Source organism: Melampsora larici-populina (genome assembly GCF_000204055.1).
Source record: "Melampsora larici-populina 98AG31 unplaced genomic scaffold MELLAscaffold_69, whole genome shotgun sequence".
Taxonomy (NCBI): Eukaryota; Fungi; Basidiomycota; class Pucciniomycetes; order Pucciniales; family Melampsoraceae; genus Melampsora; species Melampsora laricis-populina.
The window spans coordinates 46,999-65,489 of NW_006768833.1; the positions used below are offsets into that span (position 1 = coordinate 46,999).

Consider the following 18,491-nt stretch of genomic DNA (forward strand, 5'->3'; position numbering starts at 1 on the left):
GGAGAATTGAGGATCAGATCACCAATTTGAATTCTGCTTTCTTACGTAGACAATCATCGACTGATCAACTGTCATCCATTTATCAAGAGTCTTGGAATACAGTCTTCGAAGGAATGGATTGATAAAAGACAGCTTCAATCATCAGATCATTATGATCATGACGTCTTAATAATACCATGATCATTTCAACACTCATTTCATTTGGCTTTCTAATCATTACGATTTGATTATGACGAAACTTGAATCGGTTCTCATTTGAAGACCAAATTCAATGGTGATCATCTTGGTAAACTGTTCATCAACCCATCATATTGCATATATACTTAAATCATCAATCAACCCTTTTCTTTCTTTCTCTCTTTACCTGATTCATTAATTTAAATCAAAAACTCACCATCATCATCTTCATTCTCATCCAAAATCCTGTTGAACTCTTCTTAACTCCTCAGTCGTCCATTTTCTTTCAAACCATATCACAAAATGTCATCCAGTCCAGAAAAATTTACCGGCTAGTCAGTCTCCTCTACTCCTGTCTCTTTCAATTCATATCAATATATCTCTTGAATGTGACATCTTGACTCGCGTTTTATATTGATGTCATCTTTACCACAGTGCTGCCATGGATGAAAGCGCAGGGAAGAAGCTTGATTTAGAAGTCTACAAGTACACCCCTCAAAAATGGCACGAAGGCTTGGTTGATATCAAAATCAGTCATTGTTCAATTTGTGGTAGTTGCATCCATACACTTACGTGAGCACTTTGATCTGCATAGTTTTGTTTCGAGTCTGATTCTGATTCGAGTTGTGTTCTCAGTAATGGTTGGCCTAGCCCCACTAAATATCCAGCTATCTGCGGTCATGAGATTGTCGGAGAAGTCGTTCGTGCTGGGAAGGACAGTGGTCATAAGGTTGGATCTCGTGTTGGAGTAGGCGCCCAATCTGGATCATGGTAAGTGCGATTGTTTTTACTTTTGTTTTGTTTAGCCTAGTGATTTAACTAAGATGAACCTGTTACAGTGGTTCCTGCGAATGGTGTAAATCCGATCAAGAACCGTTTTGTGAAAAAGGAATGATCGGAACTTACCAAGGAGAATGGGAAGATGGCTCTCTTGCCCAGGTCAGTTTTCGGATTCCACTGAATTCATCAACACGCATGTGATTCTGAATCATGAGACGAGGTTCCAGTTGGATTGATCACCATTTGTCTCTGATCTTTACCTTGAGCAGGGAGGTTATGCCGATTATATTCGTGTAAAAGGTTCGTCTTCTTGACTTATCTCCCCTTGATCCATCTACTAGTCTTCTGATCCCAGCACATATTTAACTTAGGAAAATTTGCCGTTGAGATTCCCAAGGAACTTTCTTCCGAGACTGCTGCCCCTATGATGTGTGCCGGTAAGCAAATCACCTTTGCTGCTCGTCCGTATTTGACCTGTCTTGTCTGATATATGCTGTATATCGGTACCCAGGAGTTACCACCTATAATCCAGTCAAGATGGGCGGAGCAGGACCTGGGAAAAAGGTCGCTATCGTTGGTATCGGTGGTTTAGGTCATTTGGGGTTACAAGTCAGTTAATTTCTCGAATAAATTGTACTGTAAATATCTTTACTGATACGATTCATCGTAAAATGGATTTGTTTGAATCTCACAGTGGGCAAAAGCTCTTGGGGCCGAAACGTTTGCAATAAGTCATTCTGATTCTAAATTGGCAGATGCCGAAAAGTTGGGAGTCAAAAAAGAAAACTTTATCATAGCCAAAAATCAAGAAGAGACTGCGAAGAAATGGGAAAATAAGTTTGATTTGATTGTTTGTACAAGTTTTCAAAAAGATTTACCGATTGAAAATCTTTACTTTAAATTATTAAGACCTAAAGGAAGATTAACCATTGTTGGTTTACCAGAAGAAAAGTAAGCCTTGCTGTTTCATACCTCGACGATCCTTTATATAAAGTTAATTGATTTATGCCTTTTGCTTCTTATAATCATCAGGATCCCCGCGTTCTTTGGGCAAGCTTTGATTGGAAAAGGGATCAGTTTTGGTGGAAGTATCATTGGACCACCAGAGTTGATCAAGGAGATGCTTGATGTGGCCGTCAAACACAATGTTAGATCTTGGACTTCTTCTCATCCGATGAAAGAAGTCTCACAAAAAGTCAAAGATATGGATCAAGGAAAAGGTACGTCTTTCTTGATCTCTTCAACTCGTGTCTTTAGTTTGACTTATTAATTCATAATCCTGCTTTTTTGATTTTCTCTTGTTTTCCTTCTTGTTTGCGATTTGCTTGTTGAAACGGCAGCCCGCTACAGATTTGTCATGACCAACTGATTCCGCCTTGACTGTGAAAAGTGAGTTGTATATATGCAAACCTTGTTCAAAATCGTGTTGAAGGCATTTTTTACGCCCTATATGTCATCTTTGTATCTATTCTATGACCAAGAAGCTTTATTATTTTATCAAAATCAGACAGCATGTTTACCTTAGAAACAAAAAAACAAAACCAAGTGGTTATCGAGTTATATTTAGAAATTAAGATTGTAAATAATAAGAAAAAGAAAAATCACCAAAATGTTTTGTTTGGATGTACTGCAGCTAATGTTTTCGTCGTCATAATCTAGACATATAATACGCTGATCGAAAAAAGCACAGGAGGATGCGCACAATATTTGATCGTGCGTGTTAGCTTGTAGCTGCCAGCTCTACTTGGAGGTTTCAGATTTCGGGAATGTGTAGCGAGACTACTGATTTCTTACTTATTGTCAGTCCAATTGATCGTGCGAGCTGTTTTTTTTACTTGAAATGGCTTCGGAGGCTTGTTGGTATTTTGGGGCCAGACTCCAGAATTGTCTTGTCAAGTTGTTGGTGTAGAATTGGATGGCTGGCCGTTGACCGATTTGACACAGTCCTAGGGGATGCGATTCTAAAGCAAGCCCATTAATGGACCCGTGTGTGATTGTGGTGCGTTCCTCTCTTCCCTAGAAGACGCGCCTACTCGGAGCCAGCCAGAACGTTTGAAAGTTGACGTTCTTTAGGTAGCTCCGAGCTTCCGAGCTGGCCCAGTGATCCCAGCAAAAGCTCTCTCACCGGAGCCAGTTGGAAAGATAAGCAAAAGAAGGCAAATTGGAATGTCAGTTTGCAGCAGAGATGGCTGTGGTTGCGCCTAGCCTATCGAGATGAGCTTGCCTTCTATCAATCGACCAAGAAATGGCTCAAATGGCAATCAAGATAGAGAAAGTCGAACTCTATATAAAGATATCTTCTCCTCAGAGTTTGTTCTTCCTTACTTCTTCTTTAAAGTAGAATCACATCGTACTTAGAGATTCATCCTTACAATCAATCTTCCTCAGCATTTAAACTTTTTAAACTTTTTTTATAAACTCGAAAAATGTTCTTCAAAACTCACTCTATGAAAATAACACTGGTTGTTATCTTGATCTCTCTTATCAGTCTTTTTCCTATTATAAATTCTTTACCTCATTCAATTTCTCGTCATCACAAGCAATCTAAACAAAGTAGTGGACATTTATCTTCGATTAAGATCTCAAAGAGTTCTTCTCCTCATCATCATAAACAGGCTGGATGGTTTTCGATACCTAGGATGTGACTCAAAGTCATGTGGTTTTCTTTACGTGTGGTTTTTTTTTCGAATCAACTGAGAATCTGATAATTGGAATTGTTGATTTTTTTTAGATATCAAAAATCTAAACCGTTGGTTATCAAAGTAAGTATCAAGCATTGTTTTTTTTTTGCCTCAAACCGATGAACCTTGGAATTCAATTGAATGATTATGCGCAAGTGTTAAAGTAATGCCAAGAGTTATGGAACTGATGAAGATTGAATTATTTTGATCACTTTAGAAACAAAAAAGCCCTGTTTACGAGAAGATCATCACTCATACTACTATTCTTAGAGGTTCACAGTCAGTTTGATTTATTCTTTTATTTTCTTTATCAATTCTAATCTCAAAAATAATCTGATTGTTGACATTTCCTTTTTTTTTCTGGTCATAATAGTTATTCATCAAAACACTCTTCGAAACCTTCACCACCTTCGTTCATCCCGAATCAAAAACCATCTACAACAGCATCAACGGCTGCGAAGGTAACTGCTTCGAACGCGCCTGCTCAGGATTCGTCTGCTTCGGATAAGGCTGCTCCAACATCGCCTGCTTCGAAATCGACGGCTTCGAAAGCTCCAGCTTCGAAATCCTCTGCTTCGAAATCCTCTGCTTCGAACGCGCCCGCTCCGGATTCGCCTGCTTCGGATGAGGCTGCTGGAACATCGCCAGCTTCGAAATCGACGGTTTCCAATGCGCCAGCTTCGAAATCGTCGGCTTCGAATGCGCCCACTCCGGATTCGTCTGCTTCGGATGAGGCTGCTGGAACATCGCCAGCTTCGAAATCGACGGCTTCCAATGCGCCAGCTTCGAAATCCTCTGCTTCGGAATCGACGGCTTCGAACGCGCCCGCTCCGGATTCGCCCGCTTCGAAAGAGGCTGCCCGAACATCGCCAGCTTCGAATGCGCCAGCTTCAAAAGCGCCAGCTTCGAAATCCTCTGCTTCGGACTCCTCGACCTCGAATGCGCCAGCTTCAACGGCGTCAGCTTCGAAATCGACTGCTTTGACTGCACCTGTTGCAAACTCACCTGCTCCGGAAGCGCCTGCTTCAACAGTACCGGCTTCAAATGATCCTGATTTGAAAGGGTCTGTTCCGCAAGCGCCTGTTCTGAAAGCGCCTGCTCCAGGAGTACCTGCTTCAACGGTACCTGCATCAAAATCGTCGGCTCCGACTTCGCCAGCTTTGGAAGCGCCTGTTCCGAAAGCGCTCGCTCCGGAAGTACCTGCTTCGAATGAGCGTGCTCCAACGTCGCCAGCTTTGAAGGCCTCTGCTCCAACGTCGCCTGCTTCGAAAGCCTCTGCTCCAACGTCGTCAGCTTTGGAAGTGCCCGCTCCGGAAGCACCTGCTTCATCAGTACCGGTTTCAAACTCGCCTGCTCCCAACTCGCCTACTTTGAAATCGCCTGCTTCGGAGGCACTTGCTCCAAAAGTACCTGCTGCCAAAGCACCGACTGCGAAAGCTGCCACTCTCGAAGCACCAACTGCGGCAGCTCCTACTCTCGAGGCACCGACTGCGAAAGCTCCCGCTCTCAAAGCACCGATTGCGACAGCTCCCTCTCTTGGATCCAAAGCACCGACTGTAAAAGCTATTACACCGAGCGCTTCTACTCTCAAAGAGCCTACTCCGCCTACGACAAAAGTCATTCCCAAGGCGGCTGGTCCTGTTGCATCGAAGGGAGTCACTAGCCCTTCGGTCCCAAAGGTCACTACCGGTTCTCTTCCTACCGGCCATGTGGCTATCCCAGGTCCAAATCCGGCTCTCAAGAACGCTCCGTCGACGGCTTCAAAGTCAGCGCTGAAATCCATTCCGAAGTCGGCTCCAAAGGCGGTTTCATCAGCGGCTCCAAAGGCAGTTTCATCGGCGGCTTCCAAGGCGGTTCCATCGGTGACTTCAACGGCGGCTTCCAAGGCAGTTCCATCGGCGGCGTCAAAGGCGGGTTCAGCAGCGGCTTCAAAGGCGGTCCCAGCAGCTTCTTCAAAGGCGGTTCCAGCAGCGGCTTCAAAGGCGGTCCCAGCAGCGGCTCCAAAGCCAGTCTGAAACCCGTTCCAAAGTCGACTCCGAAGGCGGTCCCATCGGTGGCTTCAAAGCCTGTTCAAAAGCCAGCTTTGAAGCCAGCTTTGAAGCCAGTTCCCAAGGCGGTTTCAAAGCCAGCTCCGAAGGCAGGTCAAAAGCCAGCGACGGTTCCGAAGCCAGCTCCCTCGACGGCACCCAAGCCAGCTCCGACGCCAGCTCCAAAGGTGGTCCCAAAGCCAATCGTGAAGCCGACTCCAAAGATGGTCCCAAAGCCCGCGCCAAAGCCAGCTCCCAAGGTGGCCCCGAAACCAGTGACGAAGCCGGCTCCAAAGGTGGCGCCAAAGCCAGCTCCCAAGGTGGCCTCGAAACCAGTCACGAAGCCGGCTCCAAAGGTGGCGCCAAAGCCAGCTCCCAAGGTGGCTGCGAAGCCGGCTCCGAAGGTGGCTCCGAAGCCAGCGCCGAAACCAGTTCCAACAAAAGCTCCGAAACCAGCTCCCAAGAAAGTTTCAAAGCCAGTCCCCAAGAAACCTTGATTGACGGCTCTCAATGTCGCTCACCGGATTCAAATCACGTCACCGATACCAATTTTACTCGCTTATATCATCATCAATCATCAATTGTATGATTCTAGTTGGTAAAAACGGTGGCTTGACGGTTCTGAGCACATGGGATGGAGATTATCGTGAACGGTTTTTGGATCAATTGGCAAATGGGCTTTCGCTGAGGATTGGCTGACTGGTGGACACTTTGGAATGGCCGAGGGAGTAGCTGAAGAGCAAGGTGACTTCTCTCGCTCAAGGAAGACACTTTTGGCGATGCTTTATCGGGAACGGTTCAGAAGGACTTTGGGGTTTGCTGAGGACGGCTTAGGTGGTCAACGCTTTGGATAGCAGGAATGAACCCGGCGTAATTGGAGGCAACGGAGTTAAGGAGATGCTCGGTGAGATGGTTTTTTGAGAAGGATTCAAAAGGACATGAGGTGGTATGAAAACAAAGGCTTGAAGGAAATGTTACGATGGATAATTTAGACTTCTAAGATTGTATTGCTTGTGATGAAGTTTGTATTTTTTGTTTCTTTTGTTGAATCACATTTTATGTAGCATGTTTTTTTTGTTCTTATTTGTATAATTTGTGGTGATTTGGATTGACTTTGTAAGTCAATAATAGCTATTGATTGGCTTTGATTTGTTGCATTTTGATTTTTACATTATGTCTCGAGTCTGGACTCTGTTTACTGCATTGGGTTTTCTTCCGATTATTAGATCTTGTTACAACGTATGACTATGATTTCCAATTTGATTATGATTTGATATTCATCTCTGATTTTCTTTCAAAGATAACCAGATCTTTATCGGAATAGACTCGACAGCTTCGAATTAAGTGATAAGGAAGAGTTATGAGTGAACAATTCCACGACAAAACTGTTATTTTGATGGAAATGATATACATAATTGACATGATCTTTATCAGCAATGTGAGGAATATGAAGACTTTGAAGAACGATCGAGGAGTTTCTGTTATCCGACCCGGGTACTACTACCATGACAGTTACTATCACATGTGTTCTATATATTGCGAATTAGTGTTACGGTTTACCGCGATATCCAGATTCCAGACTGATGATATCACTTCAAGGATAAACTCATCACGACCATGTCTTTCGTACAAGTCGAAGCTCTGGCGGCTGCTTTGGCTGGATCAGGTGGGCATCTTCGTATTGTTCTTCATTCTAATGTAATCTTTTGGTATATTGTCTTACATTTGGTTTGGATTTGATTTGCAACGAGGTTGATAGATAACGAAAAGAAAACATCTAGTTTGACAGGATTAAAAGATGAACTTGAATCTATCGATGTGGTTAGCATGAGTTGAAAATAAAGAAAGATTGATATCAGATTGAAGACTAAAACGATGACTTTGATTGCTTGTTCAGTTACCAGAATATACATCTCTTCTACCACTTCTCAAAACTGCCATGGATTCATCCAACGGACACGTTTCATTCGGAGCTTTATCTTGTATTCTACCAATGGTCAACAATCTGGCTACTCATCATCATCAATCTTTGTTAAAACAGATTGTAGCTACCTTATATTCACCCACATCGGGAAACGGCGTGATGACATTGTTGGGTGACTCAAAACAACGGGTTCGTGAAACAGCTCGAGCTGCTCTCTCTGCTGCATCTATGGCGGTTTGTGAAGCTCAACTTCAGTCGCATCAACCGCCTGGTTCTAACGAGGTACTTCAAGACTTGGAACGAATGGTGAAGGAACATGGTTTTGCGAATAAGACTGCCAGGGCAAGAGTTCAGGTGTGTGACACTGATGCGGTGATTTTGAGAATGATCAGGGATACCAGTTAGCTGAATCAGTCACCTTTCTTCTCGATCAAGATTTTACATTATGTTCGTGAATTACGATCTAGGTACCCTACTGTTTTCCAGTTAAAAGCCTATCTTCCATCGATGATCTCACTTCTAGAAGACTCGGATGCATCTGTTCGCTCCAGTGCCTCGGAAACCATCATCACCGTATTCCAAGATCCCTCAATCCCACCTTCAGCTCGTGCCGATCTGAAGAATGAATTAGCCAAACAAGGCATCCGCAAATCTACAGTCGACACAATCTTACCCAAAATCTTCGAGTCGCAAAATTTGACGACGACTGAAAATACAATCTCGAGAGCAGGATCTCTTAGTCCTCCTCGGGCTTCTTCTAGTGGAATCAAGACTGCAGACGAAAGGGCTTCAATCGCCACAATGACATCATCTACTTTACCACCTTTAGGCGTTCCAACGAGCTCTGTAACAGATGTTGGACAATCTAGTGGTACAATTCAAGCAGTTTACATCGCCTCCTCTCGCGAAATGGAATCAGAGTTTACAAAGATGTTACCTCCATGGGAAGGTAAAGAAACAGAACACAATTGGCAAATTCGAGAAGCTAATGTGAACCGACTACGAGGGATGATCAAATCGAATGCACATCTTCAATACACTCTAGACTTTGTTTCCGGTTTAAAATCAATTTCAGATGGTTTATTGAAATCATTAGCCAGTCTACGTACCACTTCAGCTGTGGGTGCTTGTACTTTTTTACAAGAAGCCTCAACTTTAGGAAGCCACTTTGATTCACTTTTAGATCTTTTTCTTCCACCACTCTTACGGATGGCAGCTCAAACGAAAAAGCTTGTGTTTTCAGCTTCTCAAAATGCAGCCACCTCTCTTATTCAATCTACTTCATATAATACTCGTACTTTACAATTTCTTTTTACAAGTGTGAATGAAAAGACAGTACAAGCACGTACAGCTGGGATCAGTAGACTTCAAGGATTCATTGAAGTTCATGGTCAAAGTTCAAAAGGTCAAATCGAATCAGGAGGAGGATTAGCTTTGATTGATAAGTCACTTAAGAAAACCTTGGCCGATCCAAGTCCGATCGTACGTCAAACGGCTAGAGAAGTCTATTGGATTTGTTCAAGTCTTTGGCCAAGTATGACAGAAGCTTTGATGGAAACGCTTGATGGACCTACTCGAAAACAATTAGAAAAAGCTTCAAATGGATTACTCTCTTCGACTTCTACATCAAAACCATCAAGTGTACCTGCACCACGTGTCTCAGTTCGATCGATGATCAAGTCTACTAGATCTGTTCGTACCACCAGTGGACCCATCTCGGTTGGACCGATTGAAAGATCTACAGCTAATAATACTCCACGAAAAAGTGATTCTTTGATCAATACACCACCACTCACTCGAACCCAATCACATCTCGCCAAATCACAGGGACATCATCCTAAATCACCTGATTTTTTACATTCCAAATTCACTTCCAGTAACACTCTCACTGGTATCTCTCAAGTCACACCACCACGTCAAGCACCTCTTAATCGATCTACTCGTATTCCTCATCCTGTACCACCTCCAGTTTCTAGTTCTACATCAGTATCACCCCTACGAAAGTCAGTATCAGTGAGATCACATACAAGTCATCAAATGTCAAGCAAACCGATTCAATCCCATAAGATTCGAGCATTAAGTCGACAACCATCTTGTTCATCTGATCCAGCACTACCTTCACGTCCGTTTCGAGGTAGGAATAAAGAAGATGAAAACGAACGAGTTGGACATTCAAAGAAACGAGCCAACTTGATGCAAATGGAAGAAGGAATAGTAGAAGATGCGATGAAAGCACAAGCTGAACAAGCTGAATCAGCAGCTCATAGGTTATTAGAATTAACGGAAGATGAATTAATAGAAAGTGAACCTTTGGTACCATTAGGACCAGGAGGAGTGTTGATATCGACATCTAAAGAAAGAAGATCGAATCCAAAGATGAAAACATCTATCGGTTTAGTTGGAACTCGAAATGAAGAATTAGTTGGATTGAGAGAGATGAATTTGGCTAAATTGAGTAAAGTGAATAAGTTGGAAGATGTAACGATTTGGAAACAGATGTTTGAAAACTCACCGGCTCATCTTCATCAGAATCATCAAACTCATCATTTAGTGGCTGATCTAAGGAATCGAATGAGAGATTCTTGGTGGCATCGTCAAGCTGAATGTAAGTGATTTTTTTTCTAGGTTGGTTGGTTTAGATTTGAATATATCAAGTATTGATTCTTTTTTTTGGATTTTAGTGACGATGTGTGGAGCTGTAAGTGGATTATCAAGAGAAGAAATTAAAAAACTTGTAAAAGAATTGGGTGATCTTGAATACGATTTCAAAGCAGAAGATTATATTAACTTATCACAAGCTTGTGTTGATCATGGGTTTAAAGTGAATTCAGAACTATCAAGCTTTCAAACTCAAGAAGAACAAGAGTTTTGGGTTCGAGAGAAATTGTTTGATGGTTTATTTGATGGTTTAAGAGATCGATTACGTCAAAATGTAAGCAAGAGTGTGTCTCTTTTTTTTTAACTTTTTCTTCTTTTCAAAAGGTTTCTTACTAAAGCTTTCTTTGATGAGGAGATTATAAAGAATTTAGAATCCACTCGTGATCATCAATTGATCTTATTAAGAGCTATGATCTTATATGAATCACATTTAATGGTAGGAAAAGAAACCGAACTTTGTACGATCTTATTAGAAACCGTTCGATCAGCACCATCAAGTGTAAGTCGTATATAAAACTAAACCAAAAGAAGAATCTAATTGAAAGTTGATGTTTTTTGACTTTTTTTGGGGGGGCTGGGGGGATTTGTAGGTTATGATTGCATGTGAAGCGATTGGATTAATGTGGGTAGAACAAACTGAACCGGTTTATGGATTAAGTTGTTTAAGAAGTGCAGTTGAGATGATGAAAGAAGAAGAAGTCGAAGAAGCAGAAGAGATCCAAAAGAATTTATCCATCAGATTAGCTGTGATTTGTGTAGGTGAATATTTTGGTAGATTACCTATGGAGATTATTGTTGAAGCTTTACCTAAAGCTAAAGAATTGATTAAAGAAGTTGAGTTCCGAAAAACATCAAAAAAAGAAAAAAAATGTTAACTGATTTGGCAAAAAAAAAGATTCATACTAAAAAGATTGTGATTGTCTTTTTTTGGTTTTTTTGAAACACTTAGGGATTAATGAGTCAAGATCCAGAAACAAGAATGACATCAGTGATGAGTTTAGTGATTGCTAATTCGATACTTAAAGATGAAAAGTTAATTATGAAGATCTTGGATCCTTTAAGTAAAAGTCAAGAAGCTCTTTTGACTTATTATCTTACTCCTGATCAAATTAAACCTTTGTAGGATTTAGGAAAGGAAAGGAAAGGAAAGAAAAAACAAGAAAAAACTTTCTATAAACATCTTAAACTCCATTAGTATGGGTCTTTTTTTCTTTTGTGTTTTCAGATTGGTTGGGGTTTTTTGCTCGAATTAGTTTGCGGGTTTTTGTTTTTTTGTGTTTGATTATTTACATTTTATAGATTAGAAAGGATTCATATAGTGTTTGTGTGTGTGTTTGTTAAAAAGTTTTAAATACAAATCAAATATTTAATCAATCTTATTTTCTCTCTCTCACTTTTTTGCAATCAAGTTTTCTTTTTTACAATAGCATTGACTTTTGATGATGATGATAGTTTTTTTTTTTTTTCTTTGTCTTTTTTTTTCTTTTGGTAAATCAATTCACATGGTTGGTTTCATGGTTTCATGATACCAATTTTTAAGTTCAAAGGTTTAACTATGATAAAATTTATTTGAAGTCATTCATTGTAAAGGTTTTCTTAATGGTTTGAATAAATGGTCAAAAAGTTCAAAACTTTAAAAACAAACTCAGGATTGAGATGAATTGTATGGTACTTGAAGAATTGGTGTAAGCTTGATTGGTCTATGTACACTTAATTGGCTAAATCCAAAGTGTGATTACTTTTGATCCTAGATTGGAAAATCAGGTTTTGAAATAAGAGATTCTGGAGCTGTTACTCTTTGAGATTTTTGAATGAATTTTTGGAAATCTTTGGAACTGGAATCATCTTTTGGCGTCATCATCATGAGTAAGATTTGAATTTTATATTTATAAGTCAAGTGATAGAATTGATTTTTCATTTCATCTCATCTAGGTATGAGAAAAAAACATCATTACAACATCCTGATTGAGATCACTTCTTTTGAAGATCAGTTTGATCTTTTAAGATCTTTGGGAAAACTCTTTTTTGGAAAGTTGGTCTCTTCCTTTAAAAAAAATTGGTTTAAGAAAACATAGATTGTGTAAAATTGGTAAGACAAGATTCGAAAAGGTTTATTGATCAATCAATTTTTTTTCCATGGTTTAGTTTTGTTTGGCATTGTATTGTTTTTCTTATCATTTGATTTAATCTGATAAAGCTCGAATCTAATGATCAAAAAACGTAAGAAAAAAAAAGCAAGATTGAGTTTAAAAAGATAAAGAAACACGTAAACTCTAGAAAGGACTTACGTATAGAACATTATTACAACTGAAATTTAGGATCAAGTGAAATCAAAGTAAAATCAGTATATGATTTAAAATAACAAATCAAGCAGAAAAAAACGATTTACCGTATAAACACTTCACCTAATGAACCGACCGATTGACCATTTTGATATTCTTCTGTATTAGCCAACTGTGCAAAACATCAAAAACCAAAATCAGAAAGCGAAATCAAAAAAACGGTTCAATTTAAAAACTAAAAAGAAAAATAAAACTAACTTGTAAGTTCATATAAGAATCCATAGAAACCAAATAACCTTTGTACTCCATACCCCATTTTAATCTAACCATACATTCTTTACCTGTTAAGTCTTGTAAGAATGGCTAAGATTGGTGCAAAGAGATAAGAGAAGGATTGGATCAGTTTTGTGCCGAGGGGAGTTGATGGGTTTGGATCGATTAAGGGTGAACTTTACTTTTGGGTTGATGGGTTGGACCTGAGGTTTTTTGAGAAAGAGAAGGTGTGAGTTAGTTAGATTGTGGTGAGTGTGATGATGGAGTGTTGAGGTTGCTTACTGTCATGATGAGTGATGAAGAGTGGTGAGGTGTGTTTGAAGTTTAAAGTCGATCAATTTGAATTTGAAGTTGAAATTAGAATGACCAAGGTAAAGTCTAAGAGGTTGGTTAAATTTTAAGTGTTTAGTTAAGTACTGTTACTTCCACATCTTGTACTTAGAACTTGAAGGTGGTTTTTCCATCTCTGATTGGTTTGATCGATCGAGAACCCAACCCACTCGACTGTTTTCTTGGTTCTGATTTGATCGCTAAGATGGTTCTCACTCAATATAAAGCTATCAAAAATGCTGTGATCCCATTCGAAGGTAACCAACTCTCATCCTATCCTATCATCCTATCATTAACACTCACACTTTGACTTTAACTTTTTTCAAACAGCTCACGGTAGATTCTCAAACCTAGAACTATTCCTAGCTTTCATCCTAGGTCCATACCTCATAGGAAAATACCTAATCCCATTCATCACACCTACACTTTTTTCATATTTACATTTCTTTTTGATCGTCTTTATTGGTCCTCCAATCATTATTGGTTATTGGACTTTAAATTCAATCTTTGGTCAAACTAAAGATCATGTATCGGTTTTACCTAATAAAGCTTTAGATGAATATTTTGTTATTAAAGACGTCGGGTTGTCTCAGAGGTTTGGGACCGGTAAGGATGCTCAGAAGAAAAAGATTCCGATGCAGGTTTGGCATGATGCTTATTTTGATGGGAAAATCGAATTAAAAGGTTCGTTTGTTTGTTTTTCTTGTATTGTTTAGGATTTGAAAGTTGAGATTTCTTTGGTTTTGAAATAGGTGATATGTTAGATACACTTGAATATCGACATGATTGGGCATCGTTTCAAATGACACCAGAATTATTTAAATATGTATTAACTCGATTGATACCTGAAGTGATTTTACATACCACATCACAAGATGAAGAACAAGTAAGAGATCATTATGATCGAGGAGATGATTTTTATCGATTTTTCTTAGGACCTAGAATGGTATACACATCAGGAATAATCTCGAACCCAGAAATCGAAGAAAGTTTAGAAGAACTACAAGATAATAAGATGAGATTAGTTTGTAAGAAATTAGGATTAAAAGAATCGGATCATTTATTAGATATTGGATGTGGTTGGGGAACACTGGCTGGGTTTGCTGCCAAGAATTATGGTTGTGAAGTTACTGGAATCACTTTAGGTAAAAATCCAACTAAGTTTGGTAATCAAAGGTTATTAGCCAATGGAATTTCAAAAGAAAAAGGTAGAATAATTTGTCAAGATGTTCGAGATATATCGGTTGAACCTATGGGTAGGTTTAATAAGATTGTTAGTTTAGAAATGGCAGAACATGTTGGAATTCGAAAGTATTTAGATTTTTTGAAATTGGTTTATAAGCTTTTATCGGATGATGGAGTCTTTGTTTTTCAAGTAGCAGGAATTCGAACTAATTGGCAATATGAAGATTTGATTTGGGGTTTGTTTATGAATAAATATGTCTTTCCTGGTGCAGATGCTTCATTACCATTAGGTTGGGTGATTAGTAAATTAGAACAAGCTGGATTTGAGATTAGATCAGTAGATGTTTTGGGTGTACATTATTCGGCTACGATTTGGAGATGGTATAAGAATTGGATGTCGAATAAGGATGAGATTGTGGAAAAGTATGGGGATCGTTGGTTTAGGGTTTGGGAATTCTTTTTGGCTTATTCGGTAAGTGATTTTTGAAAAAAAGAAATTTCTCATCTTTTTTTTTTGATTTTGATTTTGAATGAATTTTTGAATATAATAGGTGATTACTCCTCGTCAAGGAAGTGTATCAGTCTTTCAAATCACATGTCATAAGAATCTTAATAAATTTGATAGAGTAGCTGGAATTAAAGATCATACTTCATTATATCCGATCATGAAGGAAGATATGAGTGATGAAAAGATGAAAACTTCGGATGTGATTTGTCAAGAAATTTAAAAAGGAAAATCAAAGTTTTGAAAGAGAAAAAAATGATTAGGAATGGAAAAAGTAACTCGGGACTTGAGAAAGGTTTTTCTTTTTATGAAAGTTGGGTCGGGATGGGTTTGGAAAAGGGGTTTTGGCAAAGGTTTTTAGAAAAAGAAAGGTTTGAAGAATTAGAAATATAAGATGGTTGTGAGAAAGATGAAAAATAGATGATATTTAGCAGAAAAAAAATGGAATTCTCGGATTCTCAAAAAGTCGATATTTTATATATAATTTCATATCCCCAAAGAAAACATAAACTAACGTAAACCAAAAAAAATCTAGTAGAAGTAGTAGATAGTATAACCCTTTTGCTTATCTTATCTGTGTGTGTTTCTGTGTGGTTCTTTAACGAAGTTTCTTGATGAATTGAATTGAAAGAAATCGATTTGAAACGACAAGAGAATAATTAAAGATGATGATGAATTCTGATAAACTTTAAATTTGATCGAAAGGTTTCTTTTCTTTTTTGAGTTGAGAAAAATCTGTTTCAAGGTTTCTTGAGGAGATTGGAGCAAAGTAAAAGCTTTGGTTAAGGATTTAAAGTGAAGGAATTTGTCAGAAGCCACTGGCACTAGACTCAGAGCAAAAAAAGTAGTTAGTGGTAGTCCTGAATACTAAACTGAATTTGAAATTCCTTCCTTATTTCTTATTTTTCACTAGACCTACTCATCTGGACTCTAGAGTCTATGTTCATTTCATGACTTGAGACTAACAACCTTGAGGGGGCTGGATAAAGATGAGCCTATGATGAAAAAAAGCAGGTCTGGTTGCAAGGCCGCCTGTGAAGGTCTCATGAGACTTATAACCAAACTTCAATAGAGATTTGACACAGCATACACATCTTTTGACTTTATACTCATACAATGGAAAGATAGATTGAAAATCATCAACAAAAGACAATTGATTGAGATTTACCACAATAGATTAGGGTTTCAATCAGATGACATGATTAAGGTTGGTTTATCTTAAAGATTTCACATGAGTACAATACATTGGGTGACTTTGATGAAGGTTTCTTTTTGGATTTCAAAAACTCCTGACATACTTTGTAGGGGCTCTGATTGATTGGAAACTTCATCATTTGTCCTGTCTACCATGATTTGGGGTTTGGAGGCTTGGTTATGGGGGTTGTTTGTTTACTTGGGTTGATACGCATGTGATTTCTTGGCTGGATTATGGGAGATGAAGTTTTTATGGGATGGTCTGGATGAGTTTTTTTAAAAATGAAAAACAAAACAATTGAGTTTTTAAAAAAAGTGAAAAGTAGAAAGAATTTTGTAAGGAAAACATGTTTATTGATGAGTTCTTTGAGTAAATATAAGAATTGTGTTTATGATCTTGATCTTGTCTGATCTTAGGGCGTGTTCACTTAGGGCGTGTTCACTTGAGCAATTTCTGATGAGAAATCACATTCTGCAAAATTTAAAGTGTCTATTTGGTAGTGCATATTGCATTTTTGCATTAAACAATTTGCAGAATGTGATTTCTGGTCAAAATTTTCTTAAGTGAACGTGCCCTTAAGGAATTTCTGACCAGAAATCACATTCTATAAATTTTTAATGCAAAAAACATACTCCACCTAATGCACCGACCCGGTCCGCAAAACCCGGCCTGGTACCGGGACCGGGACCGGTTCGAGCGAGTCTCGGCGAGCTTCTGAGTAGACCCGGACTAACCCGGGCCGACCCGCTCATTTGGACAGGGGGTCAATTTTTGGTCAAGAGGGGCAAAATCGGGATTCATTTCTTAACAAATCATGTATGAAAGACTATTTCGTGTCTTTGTTGTAGGCTAGGTACTTGTAACTAAACAAATCTAGGCATATAAAGGTATAGAAAAGAAAAAAATTGAACAAAATTGAGCAATCAATTCGTAGTTAACACTGTATTCCAAGTCTTGAGGCAGACAAGAGCTTTGAATGTATCTGATTTGAGACCGTGGCGGCGTTTAGTGAGAATACGTCCCCCAGCTGAAAAAGTGCGTTCGGAAGGAGTGCTGCAGGCTGGAACTGAGAGGAAGATGCGAGCCATCTTAGATAGCAAGGGATAATTCCCTGCATGTTCAGTCCAATAAGCCAAGGCATCACGAGTCCCTGGCTCTCGAGGTTCAGCAAGGTAAGCAACAAGTTCTGCTTCTAAAGTTCGCTTCTTCTTAGGTGCTGATATGAATGAGCGAGGTCCATCTTCTTCAGGATTGGTGATCGGATCCATATTGCTATGATCATCATTTTCTTCTAACTCAGAGTTTGGAATGAATCGGCAACTCTCTCTTAAAAAAATCTCTCGCCATTCAGCTTGATTTGTGATTCCCGCTCGAAAGAGAGTTGTCAAAGACAGTTCTTGATCCTTGCTGCGAGGATCCAAGAGGTGAGCACAGAGATAGACGGGTTTGAGAACGGCCTCGTTGAAGTACTTGGTCAGCTTGGTCTTCATTGGAGCAATGGCTGGTCGAATTGGATGGTTTTCTAACATTATTAACGCCTATGAGAAGTTACAACATCGTAATCAGCACCAATTGAACATGGATCGAGATGTAAAAAGAACTTACCTTGTCAAGTTGTGACTCGAGCCACTCATAGACAGGCAAGACAGCATCTAGACTTGTGTAAGTTGACTGAGAAAGCATGTTTGTAGCTTTATCAAAGGGTTCAAGGAATCGAGTAAGGTGGGCAATTAAATCCCACTTGGCAAGAGTGAGTTGAAACTTCATCATGTCTTGGTCTCTTGAACATTTCAAGATTATGACCTCCTTGAGAATGAGGGCTCTCTTGAGCGCATTAAGATCAGAGTTCCATCGGATTCGTGTTTCGACATTTCGGATAAGGCCAAGGGATTGTCCAAGTTCGGCTTCGACAAGCTTTTCGAAGCCTCTTTTGCGCTTGGGCGTTTTCATTATCGCGGTGATGAATCCCATGAGACGACTGAGTGCACCAGGAACATCTTGATTGAAGGCATCATCTTCAAGAATGTCTTCTATGTTGACCGAAGTGGTCTCGCCCAACTCCTTTGAAAGCACAGATAAACCAGCTCGAGCCACAAGATTTATAACATGAGCAACACAACCCAATAAGTTAGTATCTTTATGAAAATCATCAAGTTCATGAGCAATCTCTCAAGCCATCGCTCCGTTGGTGGAGGCATTGTCGGCCGTGACACAATAGACTTTTGATTCGATGTTGAATTTTTGAAGGCATTCAATAAAGTACTTTGAAAGGTTGATACTGGTCTTTGGACCTTCAATCTCTTGCATAGCTAATATCACTTCTCGTAATTTGAACTTCTCGTCAATCCAGTGAGCGGTGATCCCAAGAATCGGAACGTTGTTTGAAGAAGACCACTCGTCACAGGTAATGTTGATAGCAAGAGCCTTCCCCAATATGTCCTGAGAAGGACACGACACACACGAAACTGAGTTTT

General features: G+C 39.4%; 4 protein-coding genes across 4 annotated transcripts; 3 read left to right on the forward strand and 1 right to left on the reverse strand.

Moving 5' to 3' along the window:
• Positions 1 to 5,345: 5,345 nt before the first annotated feature.
• MELLADRAFT_112650 (uncharacterized protein) lies at positions 5,346 to 6,364 on the forward strand (the record flags this gene model as incomplete). The annotated part of the gene is made up of 4 exons (XM_007417195.1): positions 5,346 to 5,388; positions 5,409 to 5,552; positions 5,854 to 6,045; positions 6,261 to 6,364. 4 exons carry the CDS (start codon positions 5,346 to 5,348, stop codon positions 6,362 to 6,364), a joined length of 483 nt encoding a protein of 160 aa, XP_007417257.1.
• A 918-nt stretch (positions 6,365 to 7,282) lies between these two features.
• Positions 7,283 to 11,675, forward strand: MELLADRAFT_79460 (uncharacterized protein; the record flags this gene model as incomplete). Its single annotated transcript, XM_007417175.1, has 8 exons — positions 7,283 to 7,331; positions 7,425 to 7,486; positions 7,563 to 7,943; positions 8,076 to 10,194; positions 10,271 to 10,531; positions 10,619 to 10,746; positions 10,838 to 11,080; positions 11,197 to 11,675. 8 exons carry the CDS (start codon positions 7,283 to 7,285, stop codon positions 11,368 to 11,370), a joined length of 3,417 nt encoding a protein of 1,138 aa, XP_007417237.1.
• A 467-nt stretch (positions 11,676 to 12,142) lies between these two features.
• Positions 12,143 to 12,890, reverse strand: MELLADRAFT_57836 (uncharacterized protein; the record flags this gene model as incomplete). The annotated part of the gene is made up of 4 exons (XM_007417147.1): positions 12,143 to 12,451; positions 12,536 to 12,554; positions 12,637 to 12,701; positions 12,788 to 12,890. The coding sequence occupies 4 exons, from the start codon at positions 12,857 to 12,859 to the stop codon at positions 12,431 to 12,433; spliced, it is 177 nt and encodes a 58-aa protein (XP_007417209.1).
• Positions 12,891 to 13,337: 447 nt separating this feature from the next.
• MELLADRAFT_53990 (uncharacterized protein) lies at positions 13,338 to 15,045 on the forward strand (the record flags this gene model as incomplete). Its single annotated transcript, XM_007417146.1, has 4 exons — positions 13,338 to 13,389; positions 13,463 to 13,816; positions 13,885 to 14,789; positions 14,869 to 15,045. The coding sequence occupies 4 exons, from the start codon at positions 13,338 to 13,340 to the stop codon at positions 15,043 to 15,045; spliced, it is 1,488 nt and encodes a 495-aa protein (XP_007417208.1).
• Between the last annotated feature and the right edge of the window lie 3,446 nt (positions 15,046 to 18,491).